At 29.0% G+C, this 20,043-nt stretch overlaps 1 protein-coding gene across 1 annotated transcript in view; it reads right to left on the bottom strand.

Annotated features, from left to right (window-relative positions):
* The window catches only part of LOC136973793 (protein DENND6A), a 55,123-nt gene that overhangs the window by 23,476 nt on the left and 11,604 nt on the right, over positions 1–20,043 (bottom strand). Inside the window, exons 2-5 of the mRNA XM_067268561.1 lie at positions 15,083–15,121; positions 11,265–11,417; positions 9,335–9,415; positions 3,722–3,827 (exon numbers count right to left, since the gene is read on the bottom strand). Of these exons, the coding sequence (XP_067124662.1) occupies positions 3,722–3,827; positions 9,335–9,415; positions 11,265–11,417; positions 15,083–15,121 (379 nt within the window). The remainder of the gene's footprint in view (positions 1–3,721; positions 3,828–9,334; positions 9,416–11,264; positions 11,418–15,082; positions 15,122–20,043) is intronic.

Below are 20,043 nucleotides of genomic sequence, written 5' to 3'. Positions count from 1 at the left end.
TAAATATGAAAACATTAAAATTTTTGACTTATACATCAAGATTACAATTCTTTTTTCTAAATATAATATTTAATTATGATCTTTTTAGTTCAGTTTTAAACCACTTTTAAAGAAAACTACTCTCATAAGAGTAGTTTTCTTTAAAATTGATTTCTTTCTTTTATAGATTACTATTGAAAATGGAACCAAACTTATAAAATTTCCTTTAAATAGTAATAATTCTTCAAGTACTACAGAAAAATCATAAACTTGTTTAAGATCTCATTCAATGTTCATATATTTTTATTGGCATTACAAATTAAAATGAAAGCATTGAAAAGCAAGTAAAATTCAAACCAACTTCTTGCACAATCCCTGGGAAGGATAAATCAACATACTGAAAACCTTTCTTATATCCCAGTACGAACAGCTTTAGATAAAAACTAACATTTTCAACCAAAAACTTGGTCTTCGTCAGGTATTATCAGGTATAAAATTCAAAACTGGAATTCAAACAGTGTGTTTAAATTATTTTAAATTCAAAATTATTTAAAAATTGGAAACTAATTTTCGCCATACATGCTATTGAAGTGATAAAAATATTGTTACATCCCCACAAATAAATAATATGATGTATTTGCTGGTGTAGAAATGTCAAGTTAAATTTTATTGATACGCTAACAGCCTACTGAAAGAAAAAAAATAATGTAGATGTAGCAAATAATGTTTAATGCTCATGAATTGTCTTATGAATATAGATAAAATTAAGTTCTTTGTTTAGATCCAAAATTAATTTTATTTGGTAATATAGAATTTAACAGAATTTAGAAATTTTTTTTTCATGCTGAATCATTAGGTATAGTATTAACACATATTTATAACCATAATCACATAAATCACACATCATATACTGTATAGCATTATGGCATTTATTTAATTTAAAATGTTTTCATTTTAATAAATTATTATTTTTTGGTATCCCTACAAATTACAAAAAGTAAAAATAATATTCAAGATTTTAAGAATTAGTTAAAAAGCTGCAATTAGTTATAAATAATATCACAATAGAAATTTTAACAAGTTCCATTCTTTTTTTAGACGTATTTTGAAACCATGCCAGTAATTCTTGTTGTTTCTTAAACTCTATAAAGGTTGTTTCTTAAACTCTATAAAAACTTACACAAATACAGGTGTATGTATTGACTAAAATAAATTTAAGATGAACATTGCCAAGTGTCCGTGTATCTGAACCTTACAGAATTTAAGAAACAAAAAGTTCCATTCTTGTTTATTTTTTATCTTAATGATGTTATTTTGAAACAAGTAAAACACCAAAGCCATTTTTGGGACAAGACTATGTCTCAAAGACCCAGGGCTCAACTGCAGACCATTTTCTAAAGAAAAGAGAAAAATGAGCACTCTCCAATGAGGAAAAGTTGACACCAGTACTCAGGGTCCTGGCTTAGATTATGATGGGCTTTGTTGCCACTGTGGTTACGACAGGTTGTGTTGTCACTGGCCTGTTCTTGGCTACGGTAAGTGAGATCACTTCGATGCTCACAGCAGGTCTCATTCTCATTCTCCAATCTTCTTTGGTATTGCTGATTTTGAGTGCTATCATTCAAACTTCATCGATCTCAGCCACGGCCACAAGGCATTTTTGGTGGAATTAACCTATTCAATGTCAAAATTTCTCTCCATTACGTGTCACCCTGTGTTGAATTTTTGTCGATGCCTAACAAAAATTTCCCGTTTTTGAAAAAATAATCTTGGCTATTGTATCATCTGAAATTATTTCTTTATTTTGCACAAACAAAATAAATATATTAATAGGTGTAAAAACAAACAAAAAAAATATATATTTCAAAAGTTAGTTTTAATATAAAATTATATAACAACAACTAGCACCATCTAGTTTCGAAAACGTTCTAATGCTGAAACAAGATATCTTGGGTCAACCAATCAAGGTCAGCAGGTCACAACCAGAGATATGTCAGGAATAAAATGGGACAGGTAAATGGGTTTTTTCAAAGATTCATTTGTTAAAATTCGATTTTGCAATGTTTGTATTTCCAACTTCCCAACAAGCAACACATGTGCAAGTCTTGCACTAATGCCTGTTTGTAGAGAGTGTTGCCATTTTGTATTTTATTTTGACTCAGTTGTCGGTCCCGAGTACCAAAAGTTTGGTTTTTTTATGTGCACATGATTTGGGCACCTAATACTCTGTGCCAAATTGCAACTCCTGACATGTACTCCTTCATACTTCTAATGTGGGCAGCTGTTGATGGCACCGTGATTTTATAAACAAGACATAGTCTTGTCAATAACAAACATAATTAAATTAAAACAAATTTTTTGAATACTTTTTCTGAAGTTAACATCAAAACCAATTAAAGGCCACACAGTGAAAGAACATACATGAGTTAGCCTGATCTGGAAGAGTCTGTGTCAGACGAAAAGGATGGAAGAAGACATGTGAGATCATTGGGAGTAGAGACATGTTCTGATCTCTTACAGCTGTTTTGTTTTTTTACATTTCTAAAGCATTTTTATACCATCTTTATCATAAATAATTTTACTATATTATTTTTTTTTTACAAATTTTATTACTTTTAATTCTAATGTTATCACATATTAATCACATGTCTCCTTCCAACCCTTTCATCTGACATAGACACTTCCAGAGTCATGTCTACTTTTTGCTACACAAACTATAGCTAGTTAGATTAATGACAATGGAGACTATGACATATTATCATTTTATTATTACGTTACAAAATATTTTATTTATAACTTAGTTTAATTGCTCAAAATGTAAAAATAAAGATTGATATTTCTCCAAATGACTTTCTTTTTTTCAAAAACAGAAAACACTATTAAAATCAACATCACTGAATGTTTACTTGAATACATTCATTTGGGACTATCTGTATTTAAAATATCTGATGATTTTCTTTTAAATTAATCTTAAATCAATAAATTTGTAATTGTCCATCATTTGTTTTTGTTTACATTAAAAAATTTAATAAACTGAAAGTTCCTAACCATTGCTGTATGATCGTCTACCAGAATCAATTTTTTTGGATTACAAGGATGGTACACACAGAATTGAAATTTTAGAATTTAAAAAGTTAAATTAATTTTTATGCAGTTTTATTTTGAAAGATTTTTAACTTTTGTAATAAAATTTTAATGCATTTTAATTGAATTATCTGTTCTTTTACCAAAAGTGAATTTATAAAATTAAATTATTTGGATAAAGTCCAAATTTTAGAAATCTTTGCAGAATGGAAAAAATTTTTTAAATATTTATTTTTATTAATTATTTGAATTTCCTCTAGAATGTTCTCAAGTAAGATCATGATATTTTACAAATTTATTTCATTGGGTAGCTTATAAATCTATACACAAGTCCTAAACATTTTAGTCATAAATTTAAAGATAAATAATAAGCACTAATTTAAAATTAAATAAATTCAGTTTAAAAAATAACAAATAAATTCCAAAGCAGTTCACTTTTATTAATCAGAAAATCCTCAATTAATTAATTATATAAATATCCTAACTTAAAATCAATTTTTCATTATATAATTAAATTATAATACCAATATTATAATTAAACAAACATATATATTTTACTTTAAAATATATTATATGTTTGTTTAATTTCTTTAATTTCTTTTTCAAACTAAATGAAATCAAATTAATGGAGAGATATATCACACTCATTACAACTTACCTGCTTCAATACTTGGCTCTCCATTTTCAAAAAATTGGGGAGCAATCACATTTAACGCTTCCGTAAACAAATTGATAAATGGCAAATGGGTGAGCAAAACTAATGACTGAAACATATTTTAAAATATAGTATTGATATACTAAATATATTTAATACATGATTGCATTTATTATTTTTTATAGAATATTCTCTTTAATTGAAAAGTATGATCAATTACTATTATAAAAACAAATGATAATAAAAATAATATAATTATTAATACCTCATATATCAATATTTCTAAAAGTGTTTCATTTTCAGATAATTTTTATCAATAAATTGTGTTATTTATATTTACTTAAACATAAATAAATAAATAACATAATTTTAATTTTTATCCCAAGACTGATCTCCAACATCACAAATTTAACTTTATACTGTTTTATTGGAAAAAATCATATTACAGTTCTTTTCCCTTCTCTTCATCACATACTTTTATCTAGTTGTTTTGAACTTCAGGAATAAAACAATGCATAAACATTTGATTCTTTAAATTGTTTCAAATTTCATCCAAATTCTATTCAATTTCATGAGCAGATGAACTGTCATGTCAACATGTAAATGGCTTAGAGATTAGAAAAAAATAAAATTGGACTTAATTTTCTTCTTTATCTGGCATTGTGAGCCTTGGAGACCCTTAACCACACCCTCAATCCTTCTTCATCTCATTTGGTGTATAGCCTGCCTCTACCAATTTTTGATTCTGAGGTTTAGTAGATCTTCAGTGACCCCATCTATCCACTTTTTTATGGACAGCCTCTTGGCCTCTTCCTTTTTCCCTCATAATGAAGCCCTCATGAAGCTGTTGCCATTATAGGAAGCCTTAAGACATGGCCTAGCCACTGTAATCATCTGGCCTTAATCATCTGTGTGATCAGGGCTTGTAGGTTGTCTGCAGTTCCTGGTTTGTTCTTCCTCCATATTGGTTCTCCATTGACCATGATACCATTATCATCATAGTCTTTTACAGGTCTGAAGATTTTCCTTAATATTTTGTTTTCAAATCTCTGTAATTGTAGTTCCTCCTGCTTTGTCATTGGCAATGTTTCACATCCACACAAAACCACAGGTCTAATCAGCGATTCATATACAGTTAGTTTCATTCTTTTACTAAGGAGTCTGCTTTTTAGTATGTTTGTAAGCCCAAAGTAGATTTTGTTTCCCTTTAGCAAGCAAGTCCCTATCTCCTTGATGTCATTGTTTGTTTATGTCAGTCCGTAAGTACTTGAAGGATTCTGTAGGGCTGAATGTCATATTGTTTATGGTTAGATGTTCTATGTGGGATTCTCCCTTTTTAGAAATAACCATGTATTTAGTCTTCTCTTCATTGATGATCAGACCCATGCTCTTGGCAGCTGTTGCTAATTTTGATGTTAATCTTGTCGAGATGCTGCAATTATGACAATGTCATCTGCATATACTAGTAGTGACAGTTTGTCTCTTGAGTCATTTTCCTTTGTATTAGCAAGGTTGAGGCCGAAGTTTTAAACGCGAAAACATGTACATCGGACGTTCAGTGCCACTTTCCTATAAGCCTAGAAGTTTGACAATGGTATTTGGAATGTTGAGCATGATTCCACTGACTTTCCAAACACCATTGTAAACTTCTAGGCTTACAGGAAAGTGGCGCTGAATGTCCGACGTACACATTTTTCGTTTAAAACTTCGGCCTCAACTTCGCTATTGTCTATCTCCTTGGCCATTCTGACAACTTTTTCTAGAGTGATGTTAAAGAGAAGAGGAGACAGGGCGTCTCCCTGTTTCAATCCTGAAACAGGGAGACACCCTGGAAGCTGTCCGACCTTGTGGCCCTGGATTTTATTGTATACCACACCTCACTCATGCAAATTTCTGCAATTCTAGAGAGTTTGTCTGGTATCTCAAACTCCTTCATGGCCTTTCACACTGATTGCCTGTGGATGCTGACGTACAGCGTTTTGAAAATCAATGAACAGCAGGTGTGTGTCAACATTGTATTCCCAGTTCTTCTCAACAAGTTGTCTTAATGCAAAGATTTGATCAGTTGTGGCTCTATTTTTTCAAAAATCAGCTTGATATTCACCCACGACTCTCTCCATGTAACTACACTTTACCAACCTTTAACATGCAATCTATTTTATTAAAGTAATCTAACATTTTTGGTCAATTAATTGACATTCACCAGGATCAAAACTTTTCAATTTATGACGAACAAAACCGATTATAGAATGTTTTTAACTTTAAAAGTTTTCCAATGCCTATTGCATAAGTCCGAAAACAGATAAATAAAATCTACAGACTGATAACATACAAATATATGAATACACTAACTATACACACAAAAATAAAAATTAATAATAATAAAGAAATAGATAAATAAACAAATGATGAATACAATGGGCACCAACTAATGCCTATAATAAATCAAAAATTGTTCAATCCTAATGAAGGTCAATTAATTGACTGAAAACGTTAGATTACTTTAATAAAATAGACTGCATGTTAAAAGTTGGTAAAGTGTAGTTATTTTTGTAAGTGCAGTTCGAGAAGAGTTCTCTCCATTTATGGAGTCAATCTCCTCATAACTAGAGGTGGCAGGATCTTGTATGTCACCTGGAGTAGGGAGATCCCCTGTAGTTTACACTCCATTTTATTTCCTTTCTTTTGTATGGGGATCATGCCTGCTTCCTTCCATTCCATTGGCATTCTGTCCTGCCTCCAGATCTGCAGAATCAGATTATGGATTGCCTTTGCAAGCTGCTGCCCACCATATTTGATGAGCTCAGGTTTGATATTGTCAGTCCCTGCAGCTTTGTGATTGTGGAGATTTTGTATGATGACCTAAACTTCACTCTGAGTAGGTTCTTTAACTTCTGGTTGGACAGCCTGTTTTGGGAGGAATGTGGCTGGAGTCATGGGGTCTGGACAGTTCAGAAGATCCTGGAAATATTCTTTCCATCTTTTGGAAACTTCCTGTTCGTTGGCTAACAGCTTCCCACATGCATCCTTTGATGACCAGGGACTTTGGTCTGTGTGTGTTGTATAGAGTCTTAATGTCTCTGAAGAAGTCTCTCACTTTTTGCTTCTTATAATTATTCTCTGCTTCCTCAATCAAATCTGTGAGAAACTTCCTTTTCTGCTGTCTAATAGTCTTCTTAGAATGTTTTTATGCCTCATCATATTGGTATTTGATGTGTAGGTCTTCTGGGATGTCCAGCAAATTCATTCTTACTTTCTTTTTTTGATTTACCACTTCCTCACATATGCTGTTAAACCATGGTTACCTTGGTCTATTCTCTAGGTAAGGTTTTTATGGCTATTTCTAAGATGATGTATGCACTGCTTTCCAGGATTGGTCCATTTCCATCTCTTTCATCGTATTCAATTCTAGAGCCTTTCCTATTTTTTCCTGGTATTGTTGCCTGGTGTCATTAGCTTTGAGTTTATATACATCATATGAAAAACGATAGTTTTGTTTGTCCTTCATCATTATCTGGAGTTTCACTTTCATGCTGGCTCTCAACAGGAAGTGATCTGTTTCTGCTTCTGCTCCTTTGAGACTAAGTATGTTTTTTATGCTATTACAATATCTCTGGTTAATGAGTATATGATCTATTTGGTTCCTAGTTTTGCCATCTGGGATACCCATATTTGTTTGGGAATGTCTTTTCTAGGGAAATTAGAACTATGGATTATCAGATCTCTAGCATTAGCTAAGTTAATAAGTCGCTCTCCATTATCATTGGTTGTCTCATGTAGGCTCTCCTCACCTATGGCGAGTTGGAAACACTGATCTTTGCCTATTTTATCATTAAGGTCTCCATGAAGCATCGCTATGTCATGCACCCCTGCCATTGTGTTCTCCAGCTCCTCAAAGAATTTGTCTTTGTTTCCTCCGTAGCTGACTTCTGCGGAAGTGTGGGCATTGACCAGTGTGATATTGAATTATCAGCCTCTCATTCTGAGCTTGGAAATCCTCACAGAAATGCATTCAAATGTCAAGGTTGAGTCCCATATATGCTTAGCTATGATGAAACCAGTGCCTAGTTCATGTCTAGTATTTCCTCCATATAGGATCATCACGAGATGATTATGTTGTCCCCCACCCATTGTGTTTTTGGATGGCTGTGATATCCATTTTATATCTCTGTAGTTCTCCAATTACCTCCTTAAGTGCTCCTGCTCTATAAAGGCTTCTTACATTCCAGGTTCCTATGTTCAGTTCGTTTTTCCAGTTCCACTGTCAATTCCCTTTAAATGTAGTCCAGTTGTTTTCTTGTGGCTGTTTTGTAACCATTCTGTTTTTTATATGATGGGTTGTTAGCCCCACAAACAACCCCCAACCTGGAGGACCTATAGGTCATAATATTTATCAAAAACTCTTTAGATTTATAATGTTTCTGCCCATACAAACGTAAGATTCGAAAATATGAACTTGATTTTAATAAATTATTTTTTTTTAATATTGGAAAAATTGGAATTAGCTGGCAAGTAGCATACAACAGTTCATCTATTTGTAAAATAGAAATAAGTTAAAGCAATTAAAATTTGGATAAATTTGAAAATTTAAATAATCAAATATTTGAAGCATTCTTTTATCCCTGAAGGTAAGCTAAGTAAAACTCAAAACACCTAGGAATGAAGTATATGTATTATTTGTAATTTAAGGTTCGCCAACAAAACAGAATAAAGTTATAAAATTTATCATTGCATTACACTTAAATTAATACAACTGTGAGGTTCTGGACAGGTCCGAACCTCACTGAAATTCGCATTAAAATCATTTATTTTTAGGAAAAAATTATCTTTTTTTAGAGAAAAAAAAAAATAGAAGTTAGAAATAGTTTTTCTTAATGAAAACGACGCAAACTTTTAAACAATAGAACAATGGAGAAACGCAGATCGTCTATCTCCAAATGGAAATTGAATTAAACTTCAATTTTGACCTCTCCCACGACCCCGAAAGGTTTCGAATTGTCACCAGGTGACGAGGAGAGACCAATCGGAAAGTGGAAGCGGAGGAAAATGGATAAAACCTGAGAATTCAAGGACGCGACAGCTTCTTCTCCCGAAAGTTCCAAGTGACAGATCTATTGCTGTGTGTGTGTGTGTGTCTCGTGCCCATCTTCATCTCCGTCTCCCGACCTCGGATCGACATCTTTCCATCAACGGAAGTCGACCGCATTGTCCTGAAGTCGTTGAGACGTCAAGGGAACTGGCCATTCGCAACCCAGGGACACTTTTTCAAAATGGAACTATCTTGGAAAGGAGAGGAAGATCCAGTGGCCACTGCCGACATAGAACTTCCAAGATCGCGGAAATCTTGTAAGCTTCTTTCGTGTCAAATAAACGGTTCCTTGTAACCGTAGAGTCTGTCTCAGTGCTGATCACCCACATACGACCCTTTGCGACCGCTCAACCCTCTTGACATAGTCAGCACCTTGTCGGCAACCCTACACAACTTTCTCTAAATTACAAACCTTTCTAGCAAAAATTACAATTTCATTTGTTTTTGATTTTACTTTAGTAAGATAAAGACAACTTTAAATAGAAAAATTCAACATCTTTCTATGTAAATTTTTAATGTAAATTTACCTTTTGAAAATAGCCCCTTCTAACAGTTCTATCTTTCACTTGTCTGAAGTAAACAAACCCATAGAAGTATGAATTATCTATCTGAAAAAAATGCATTAAAACTTATTTTATGAAATTTTATTATTACTTAAATTTTTAGAATTAATAAATATTAATTTAATTTAAAATTTTTAAGTAAATTAATAAAAAACAATAAAATATCATTACAATATATAGTAAGTCCTCAATTACTGTTGTTGAATTTTCTTTATAAACAATAAAATTTATTACATGAGGTGGAAATTAAATGCCAAATGTTGTAAACATAATCCAGAGAATAGATTTTAACCAAATTTTCTGAAAGTTTAATTAATATAATTTGCATTCATTACACATATATCAAATAACATGAACTATATCCACATTAACAACAAAAGATATCATTTAATGTCAATAAAAATTGTAAACAAACTTGCCTTGTTGCATTTGCCATTTTAAATTTATATAAGTATTCTAATTTGTTGGAATTACTTGGTTACAGAATGTTTTCCTTACACTTTTCTTTTGTAAACATTTATTCTTTATTACTCATCTTTACCCACATTAGTGATAAGGATTAAGCTACCCTCCCCACATCACCCATTGCCACTACAACTATTGTTACTCACCGATTCACCAAAAATTGGGTAAATAATTATCTTACTTGTTTTTATTAATCTTTCTTAAACTTGTAGCTTACATTTATTTCAACATTTAATATTAGAAGTGCTTTGGATCTTTATTTAGAAGTTTGCTGATGTTTTTGTAATCAGAAATATTCTGCAGGAAGTTAACTCTTGTTAATATCAATTAGCCTATGGTGAAACTTGTTTCATTACATGTCATTTTGGTTAAAGTTGCAGTTTCTAAGAACCTATCAACAGTATTAAGTGAAGGCTTACTGAACTTCAGAATTATAAATACAGTATTTGAATTTAGTATGGCTTTCAATTCCTTTTTTCTATGGTGCATTTAAAAAAATTTATTCAAAATAACATTTATCATAACAACATTCTTATCTATATTAGATGTAAGGTAAAAACATATAAATGTATATATTTATAATTATTAATATATCAATACTAAATGTTAAATAATAATAATCTTTATTGAACGTATTAAGCATGTGGTTGTTACAGAAGCAATATCATTTACCTAAATATATTGGTGAACTTTCAATATTAATCTATCAACATAAATTTATTAATAAATTAATAAAAAATAAAATGAATACAACTTGTATTACTATAAAAATAATCATTCCCTATCCAATAGAACACTCTTGTTATCAGTGTAAAATATCTCCACACTTCTCTGGCATATTTGAACATCTGACTAATTGTATGACATGTAACCATGAAATGTTAAATAATAAAACTGTTGAATTTTTCTATATCATTTTTGATAAATAGAAACTAAATTTAATTTGAAATTATGATTGCAATTTAAATGAATTTTTTACTAAGTTATGAGGAAATGGAATTTATTAAATCTAAATTTTCTTATAAATGAAAATTGGAAAAATTATAATTTCATTAATCCATAATAGTAACTAAACATTCATTGATTGTGCTCTAATATAAAAGAATCCTTTTGATGGGATTAAAAACAATAATTTTCAGCAGCTTGAAACTTTTAATCTTTTAGGATTATATTTATTACATAAGCTACAGCAATTTATTAATACATAGAGAGAATGGTAGGGTAGACATTAATGAGTGAGTTCAAAAGAATGATAAAAAAATTTAAACTTTTTATATATAAAATGTAGAAAACGTGATATTTGTTCTAGAATGCATGAAACTAAAATAATCTTTAACTGTTCTGCAAAAAATCTTAAGTAAATGAAATTGTATGAATATAATTCTAATGTTTCACTGATATAGCAACAAATAATATTAAATAAAATTACCTGAAGAGCAATTGGACAATTTTTATTATATATTTCATGAGCTAAAACAGCAATTCTTCTTGTTGGACACTGCCGTATCCTAAAGTGAAACTGTGTATCTCCCATACAACCAGAATTTGAATCAGGAAATGCCAAGTAACAAATATTTGTTTTCTAATAAAGAAAAATTGATAACTTATAACAGAATATTTATTATAAAACAAAAAATTTCTTACAAAAATAAACATTTTATGTAATAATAATTTAGATTCTGATATTGAAATTTACTCTCTCTCTCTCAACAATAGAAAAATTCAATATCTGATAATTTAAAATTCACTCAACTGTGTTACTTAATACTAAATAATATTTTAATTTCATTAAATGTATAAGATTGGATATAAAAATAATGTCATAATGAGCACATCCTAAATAATTTTTATTTGGAATATCTAAATTAATTATGTAATAAAAAATTCTCTACTATAAGAATAGATATGTATTATATCAATGGTGCAGTTTTCTTTATATTGCTTTAAAAGTCAATTCTTTAAATATTTCTTCAAAAAAATTGATGAGACTTCCATAGGTTAAATCTGAAGAAGTGAACCGATGTTTTTTTGTCTGGACTGCATTTCATCAGAGACAAAAACTTCTAAGTGTTATCTTCATTATTCTTTATTCACTATGCATTTCAAGTGCAAGATTTTTTTGTGTAACTTGCACCCCTCATCAGGTATTACATTTCTACAAATTGGTATAAATACAATCAATTATTGTAGTGATTATTATGGTAAAATTACAACTTTACAAATTACATCTATTATTACAACTTCTATTATTTGGATATATTTATACAATAGTAAACTATCCTATTTTATGTTTAGACATACAGCTATGCAGTGTTGATGATGTATTCCCTAAGGCATTTCTAACTATCTTTCTTTCTGTTTGCTTGCTCTTTAGCCCCTCCCATTTCCTCCCATACGTTGTCAATCTCCATGCCATTATTTAAGTTTATGATTTTGTTTCTATTAACAATTGCGAAGTGTTCTTTGAATTTACGTAGATAACTGTCTTTTTCTCTGTGGATATTTTTACTCTTTTTTCATTGATTGTGCATCCAAACCTGCTGCACTGATTTGTCCATAATGATTGGTTATATTTAAGTCTAATTGCTGTTTCATGTTCTTTTATTCTGTTCTGAGTTGCCTTCATGTTTCTCCAATGTATATTGCTGGTTTTTTACATGTACATTTTATCTCATATACCACTCCTGCTTCGTTTAGTATTTCATTATTTTTAATTTTATTGCTATTGATGATGTTTTTAATTTTATTTTTTAGTTTGGCTGCTAGTATAACACCATGTTTTCTGAAAACTTTTCTATATTTTTCAAATTTTCCTTTAATATAAGGGAATGATGTATACATAATATTCTCATTCTTATTTTTAACATTGAATCTGTTTTTTATAAATGCAGTTATCCATTTTTTTAGTAATCTGTTTGGGTAATTGTTCAAGATAAAAACTATTTATTAATTCATTTTTTTTGTTTTTCTCTGCCTTCAGCCTTAGATGTTCTGTTCCTTATCTTTGATAGTGCTGTTATAAAATTATTTCTATTTTATTTTTATAGGACTATACGATTTATAATTAAGAAGTTTATCTACATTGCTGTTTTTTTTTGTAAGGTTTTATGTTAACAGTGTTTTTTTCCCAGTTTAAAGTTGTCTAGATAATTAATTTCATTTTTATTTTCTGTTTCACTTTCAAACTTTAGAGTATTGCTTAGTGTGTTCGCATAGTTGTATATTATATTTTCATTAGTTATTTCTTTGTTGTATATTATTATAATATTATCCACATATCTAGCCATAAATACTATTCCATTTAAGTTTGCTAATTTTGTATCTATTTCTTTCATGCATATCTCTGCAAGTTTTGGTCCAATTACTGTTCCCATACTAATACCATTTTTCTGTTTATATATTTTTTCATCTATATGGAAGTAATTATTTTTAAAAACTGTATTTTATTAATTCTAATAGCCAGCTATGTATGTCTAGATTGTGTAGGCTTTTCCAATTAATTCCCATTTTATTGATGGGTACATAGAAATTATGTCCAAACTTAGTAGCCTATATGTTGGTTTCATTTTTACACCCATAAGTTTTCTTATTAATTCGTCAGTGTTTTTTATTGAGTAGTCTGAATATAGGACTATTTTAAGTATTTTCTTTATAAACAGTTCTAAATTAGATAATATTGTGTTTTTCAAATCTACTAATGGTCTGCAATATATCCCCTGCTTTGTGTGTTTTTAGACGTATTTTAAGTTGTGGTTTTCTGATGTTGTTATAGTTGAGTATTTGTTTTTTCTCAGCTGATGTTATGTTTTTTTGTTTAAAGACAGACAGACAGTTAGAGAAGACAGTTTAATGAAAGACAGTTAGAAATGCCTTAGGGGATACAATACAACATCAACACCGCATAGCTGTATGTCTAAACATAAAACAGGATAGTTCACTATTGTGTAAATATATCCAAATAATGGAAGTTGTAATAATAGTTGTAATTTTACCATAATAATCACTGTAATAATTGTATTTATACAAATTTGTAGAAATGTAACACCTGATGAGGGGTGCAAGTTACACAAAAAAAATCCTGCACCCAAAATGCATAGTGAATAAAGAATAACAAAGATAACACTCAAAAGTTTCTGTCTCTGATGAAATGCATCCAGACAAAAAAAAACATCGATTAACTTCTTCGAATTTAACCTATGAAGTCTCATAAATTTTTTTGAAGAAATATTTAAAGAATTGATTTTTAAAGCAAAAAATTCTTTACTGATAAAACATTGCAAACTAAATGGATTTTATTGTATTTTCACCATATATTGTTTTAATCAATCTTCTTACTGAATCATAAATAATAAGCTGATAAAAGTAAGTTTTAAGTTATTTTTATCAGCTTCAAAGATTAACAACAAAATTGTAAACTGAAAACTGCTAAAACTTTCCAATCATTTCATTCAAAAACATTTTGTTATACTCAAAAAGCTTCTATGGAAACAGACTATGTTTAAAAAATTTCATTTCTGCTTCTTAATTAATTCTGTAATTAAAAATTTATTTAATATACTTGATAATCTCATTAAGATGAGACACTAAACTTATCATGCTATTCAAATAAAAAAAATTATTTTGATATTTTTATATGCAAAACAAGCATGAAAGTTTTCAAATTTGATTTTACAATACACTGTCATTAAATACAATTAATTTTAATTCAAGTTGAACGATATAACTGGTTTTAATTAAAACTACACAAGAAATTCCAGTTTGCAGAATTAATATTAACTTAAAAAGTTATTCTTTTAATTTACAATCATGATTAAAGCATTTATTTTAAAATTTGTTCAGTATTCCTATTTATTTCAATAATTGAATAATTGAATTACTGGTACTCAATTCATTTTCATATTAATATTTAGTAATAAAAAAAATGATATTTTAATAATTAGTTCCAAGAAAGTACTATTATTTTTTTATCAACAAATTCTTATCCATTAACAAAAAGTCATATAAATCCTATCTTTATCAATTACAACTTTCCCTTTGTTAGAGTTATGTCAGTTGTTATGTGACATTACATCATGTATTTGTACTTCAAGATAAGTTATCTACATATCTTAAATATACCTAATTTATAGCAAATGTTTATTTTTTATGAGTGATATAAAGTATAACATAAATTAAATAAAATTTTAATAAAGAAAATAAATAAAATTTATTAAATAAATTAGTTTTTATCTAATAGATAACACTTGCCTCCTTTTCTGTGAGTTTAATATGACCTGGATATATCATCTGAAAAAGAAATTATAAAATTATTTACCATTAATATAATAAGATATTTTTTATAATTTTGGTACATTATCTTGAAACAATAAATTTATATGTCATCTAGGAATGCATCCTCTGCGTTAAGCGGGGTCTCACTGTAATTTCAAAAGCATTTAAATATTTAATGTTCAAAACAAATTCACCTAGCAAATCAAACATGGTAACTGAGCCTTCTGGATAATCAAATAATGCATGTAGAACAAAATCTACTGAATAGAACAAGAAAGTTAGTATAATACATCTGTTACTAAATGTGCTTTTTACCCACATTCATGACATACTAAGTGCCAAATCTGTTCAAACAAGACCAATGAGTGGTCATACAGTTTTTACTTGTGGAAGAGGTTTCTCCAGCTGAATTTCTTGCTTAAATGAAAGTTGAGTATGCAATCACTTGTGTATCACACATAACTGTGAAGGACTGGTGTTAGAAATTTCTCAGTGGACATCAGCCAACATCAGATGAAAAACTGTTTCAAGACCTTCTTTCATCAACTGAGAAAATATTCAATGAATGAACATAGTGATTCAGGAAAATTAATATATAACAATATAAGCAATAGTTGGAACTGCTCATTCAAATGTGCTAAGTCTGAATTGCTGGAAGGTATGCAGGCAGTCTAGGTTACAGTAATGATGCTACGATTCTAAGAGAGCAGAAGTGGGATGGAAAGGTTTTGTACATTTTATTATCAAACTAGTTTTTTAAAATTGATTAGTAATTGATTTTAAGTAAGCCATGTGAACCATAACAAATTTATTGGAAGCATGTAATTGCTTGAAGAATTTGAGAACATTCAATTCATATTTAAAGAAACTTTCTTACAATAATGGTCATTACAGACCTGAATAAATTATTTCAGGGTGAGTGATGAATAGACAAGGAGATTTTGGATGGGCTAGTTTCCACCCTTGTGATATCCATGCTAGGTTACCAGAAGGTGTGCAGAAGACTAACCATATGGCAGTGTCACTGGAAGATTTGATACCATATAAATGTGAAAGCAATTCATCTTTGACAAAAACTAACTTGAAATGAAATATGGTATCATTATTATGAACCAGCCAGCTAGCCTGCTACTATGCATTGGGAAACACCTGACAATACCTCCAAAAAAAATCAAGGTAACTAACTGCCTCTGTAGAGAAAGCAATGTTGATTTTCTTCTTTGACCATGAAGGTATGCAGCTGGTAATATTTAAAGAACTAAATGTGATTATGAATGTGGAAAGGTATGGCCAAATCCTGGAGATCAGTGCAGGGCCATCAAAAACAAGTAATCAGGTAAGCTAACAAATTATGTCACCTTACTAAATGATAATGCACAACCATATATTTGAACAGCATGAAGGATAATCTTGCCAGCTTTTGATAGGAGTTCCTAGCTTATCCACCTTACAGTCCAGATCTCTCACCCTGCAACTTCTGTCTTCAAATCCCTAAAGAAGGCATTTAATGATCTTCACTTCTGATGATAAAGTATGTGAGGCTGTTCAGGACTTTTTTGTCAGCAGCTATGACACTTCTTCAAAGATTGCATTTTCCAGCTTGTTGGACAATGAATCAAATGCCTCAATGCCTTTGTAAATGATGAAAGTCATTTATAATCAAAAATTCTATCCAAAAGATTTGTTTTGAACACACCAAACAATATAAGTTTAAATAGAACCAAGTGAACAGCTTTTCTTAACATCAATTTAATAATATTTTATTTAAATAATTTAACTAAGTGAAATACCATACATTATGATAAATGATAAAATTCTTATAAATACAAATCTTTGCTAAAAAACGACACAAGTTTAAAATACGATTTTTTAAATATTTTAAAAATAGAAATATTGTTTAAAGAAACTTACAAAACAAATTCTTACTTTTAGTTTTTTAAAGCAATTATCAGATCATAATAGCATAAAACAATTCTAATGCAAAGAATTTCATAAAATTATATACATTCATTCAGAAGCATGACTGATTTCTTAATTCCGACTTTATAATAAATATTAATTCTTTAACAATAAAGAAAAACTATGACAAAGTAATCAAGTTAACTTTCTGTGATATTTCTCTATTAAATTAAAATAGAAATGACACAAAGTTTATTTTAAAATCAAAATAAAATTTACAGTAAATTAATTAATTATTTTAACTGTCAAGCTGTGTTCTAGCTATGCAACAAAAGTCATTCTAATTATAGCTTTTGATAATATACCACCAACAATGTGTTCAAGTGACACAATTTTACCAGACTACTAATTGGAAAAAAACTAAATTTCCAATATGAAATAAATGTTTTCTTTAGTTAACTGAAAGTATAAATATATAAATTTTTATCAACAAATAAACTTTCATTTATCAAAATTATAACTTAATAAAATTTTGGACAAATACCAATTTAATAATCCAATAATTGTCATATAACTCTTGACTAATTTTTTCTTCACTCTCCATGCCATAAAAACAAAAATGACAAATAATAGTAAATGATTGAAAATATTACAATCTTAATATTGGATCAATTTTCAAATGGGAAATGATAAAGTTCAGTTGGTTAAACATTGTCACTTGTCATGCAGTTTCTGTGTTGTTTAGAGTCAAACAACAAAAATTGCATAGTGTGAACTTAGCTTTAAAACTTTTCAAACTGGATTTTTTATTAAAAAGAATGGTAGTTCTTGTTAACAAAAAAAGCTGCCAAGGGCTCTTGCAAGACTTTCTCAGCATTCAGTAAAAAGTTAAGAGAAAAATTCATGCCATCTATTTATTATAAAAAATTATTTTTTTATAATACAGCAATACACTATGTTATTGTAAAAGGCAAAAAAAAAACTTATTTTTGGAATAATGGTGAGTTTTTTAAAAAATTGTAAATGCCAATAATGAGTAAAGTTTTAAGTCTGACTCACTTGAGATATGACTTACTATCCCCTCTATCTCTCTCTTCACTTATAATCTTAAAAAGTAGTAATACCATTAATGTTCTATACTTAGAAGTGTTCCTGACAGATTTCAAAACTTTTGGTTCGTGGAGTCCTGAGATATAAAGCAAAACACATATACAGAATTTTGTTTATTTTTGTGATGTCTTTGGAAACAGGGAACCTTAAAATGCTGAGAAATGCAAAATTCCAGGTCAAAATTTGACCAATTACAATACTTTCCATCTGTTGTATAACAGTCAGGAAAGTAAAATAATAGCTTACAGTTTTCTCTAATGAAAATTCCAGTTTTGAACAAAAAGACTTTGAAATAATAAAATTTATTTTTTTATATAAACTGTGAAACAAAATGATAATTGTCTAGGCTAAAATTTCTTCAGGGCAAGAAAACACTAGACACACCTTTCATGCTTTTCCAGTGCAGAAATTCAATAAAAGCAAACATTTTTGACTTGCTTGATAAGTTGTCTTCAGCTTTACCATTACAGAATGAAATTTAAACAGAGATTCTAATTTTAGAAAAAAAATATTCTTTGACATAACTAAGCTATTTGAAATGATAACAGGTTTTAAACATAAAGGATTACAGAACTTCACAAAATTTCATTGTGTAATAATGAACCTAAAGGAGATTTATCAAACAAGCTGGAAATGTTTTTAATAAACTTCTGAACTGAAAGGTTGTGAAAGGTATGTCTAGTGTTTTCTTTTCACGTTAAACAAAGCAATATTACTAGTTGACTGTAATGTTGAAGCAAAATCATGCTTAGTTGAGCGTAATGTTAAAGTAAAATGAGAATTCATGCTTAACTGGAAAATTCTACCTTCTTTTTCCTGACAGTTTATAGTAATATCTTATTGGAATCAGTGAAAAAGATGATAATGATGAAAGAAGAAAACCAAAGAAATGTGATGATTCTGAAAGTTATACAGTACTGGTTCTTAAAGAAACATACATGATATTAAGAAAATAACAAATATTAAATAAAAACAGGATAATATATAAACCAAAACATATTTATTAAAATGAAATATTTTAAGAAATTTTTTCCATTTCAAAACAATTTGTCAATGATAAACATATATATCAATGAGAATATTAAGTTAAAAACCATAAATAATTATAAATTAATAATTTTTTTAAAAAAAGTTAATTTTTAAATCTTCAAAATAAACAAAACTAGGCACTATATTTAAAGTCAAGTCAAAATTTCTGTTTATTAAGGAAACTAAATTTATTAATCTAGAAATGTTTTCAACTTTTATTAGGCCATCATCAGCTATGAATGAACAAATATATTTTCTACACAGAATTAAGTTTGTTTTATTTATTTTTTTTAACTCTTTCCACACTGTGGGCACTTTGAGGATCTTTTTAGCAAGCCTATTATGGGTTTAGCCAGGTCCACAATGGGGCAGTCAGGTCAAATATATTGGTTGCTGTCCCTCACCACCTGAGGGACAGCAACCAATATATCTGGACAGACTGTTCTCAAAAATTTCCTGAGTTTTTTTGATTCATCTGGCTCTGTTCCTGTATACCCAGAAAAGCAGTTCTTGAATACACAAAAATATATACTTATCTCAACAAAATATGTTAGTTTTAATAGTCATTGTTTTGAATTTAATCTCAAACTTACATTATACATATATACAATAGCAAAATCAAAGTACTAAGTAAAAATTTTTTATTCTTCTTTTATGACTAATATTAAAAATATCAGTATATAAATTCACACTATGTAATAACTTATATGTATTTTCTCTAAATGTAATTAAATATAATAATCTGAAACAAAAAAAAACCTTTATAATTTATCAATAGCTATTTACAACAATTTCAATCTTAAATAGCCATTATCAGATTCTAGATCAAAAATTATTTCAAATACAAGTCACATAATATAATCACACAGTAGAACAAAGATAAACATTTAGCTGTAAAT

The sequence above is a fragment of the Centruroides vittatus genome, unplaced genomic scaffold, assembly GCF_030686945.1.
Source record: "Centruroides vittatus isolate TY-2023 unplaced genomic scaffold, ASM3068694v2 contig_329, whole genome shotgun sequence".
Classification (NCBI taxonomy): domain Eukaryota; kingdom Metazoa; phylum Arthropoda; class Arachnida; order Scorpiones; family Buthidae; genus Centruroides; species Centruroides vittatus.
The sequence above is the reverse complement of the archived record's forward strand: the minus strand, read 5'-3'. Positions and strand labels throughout refer to the sequence as shown.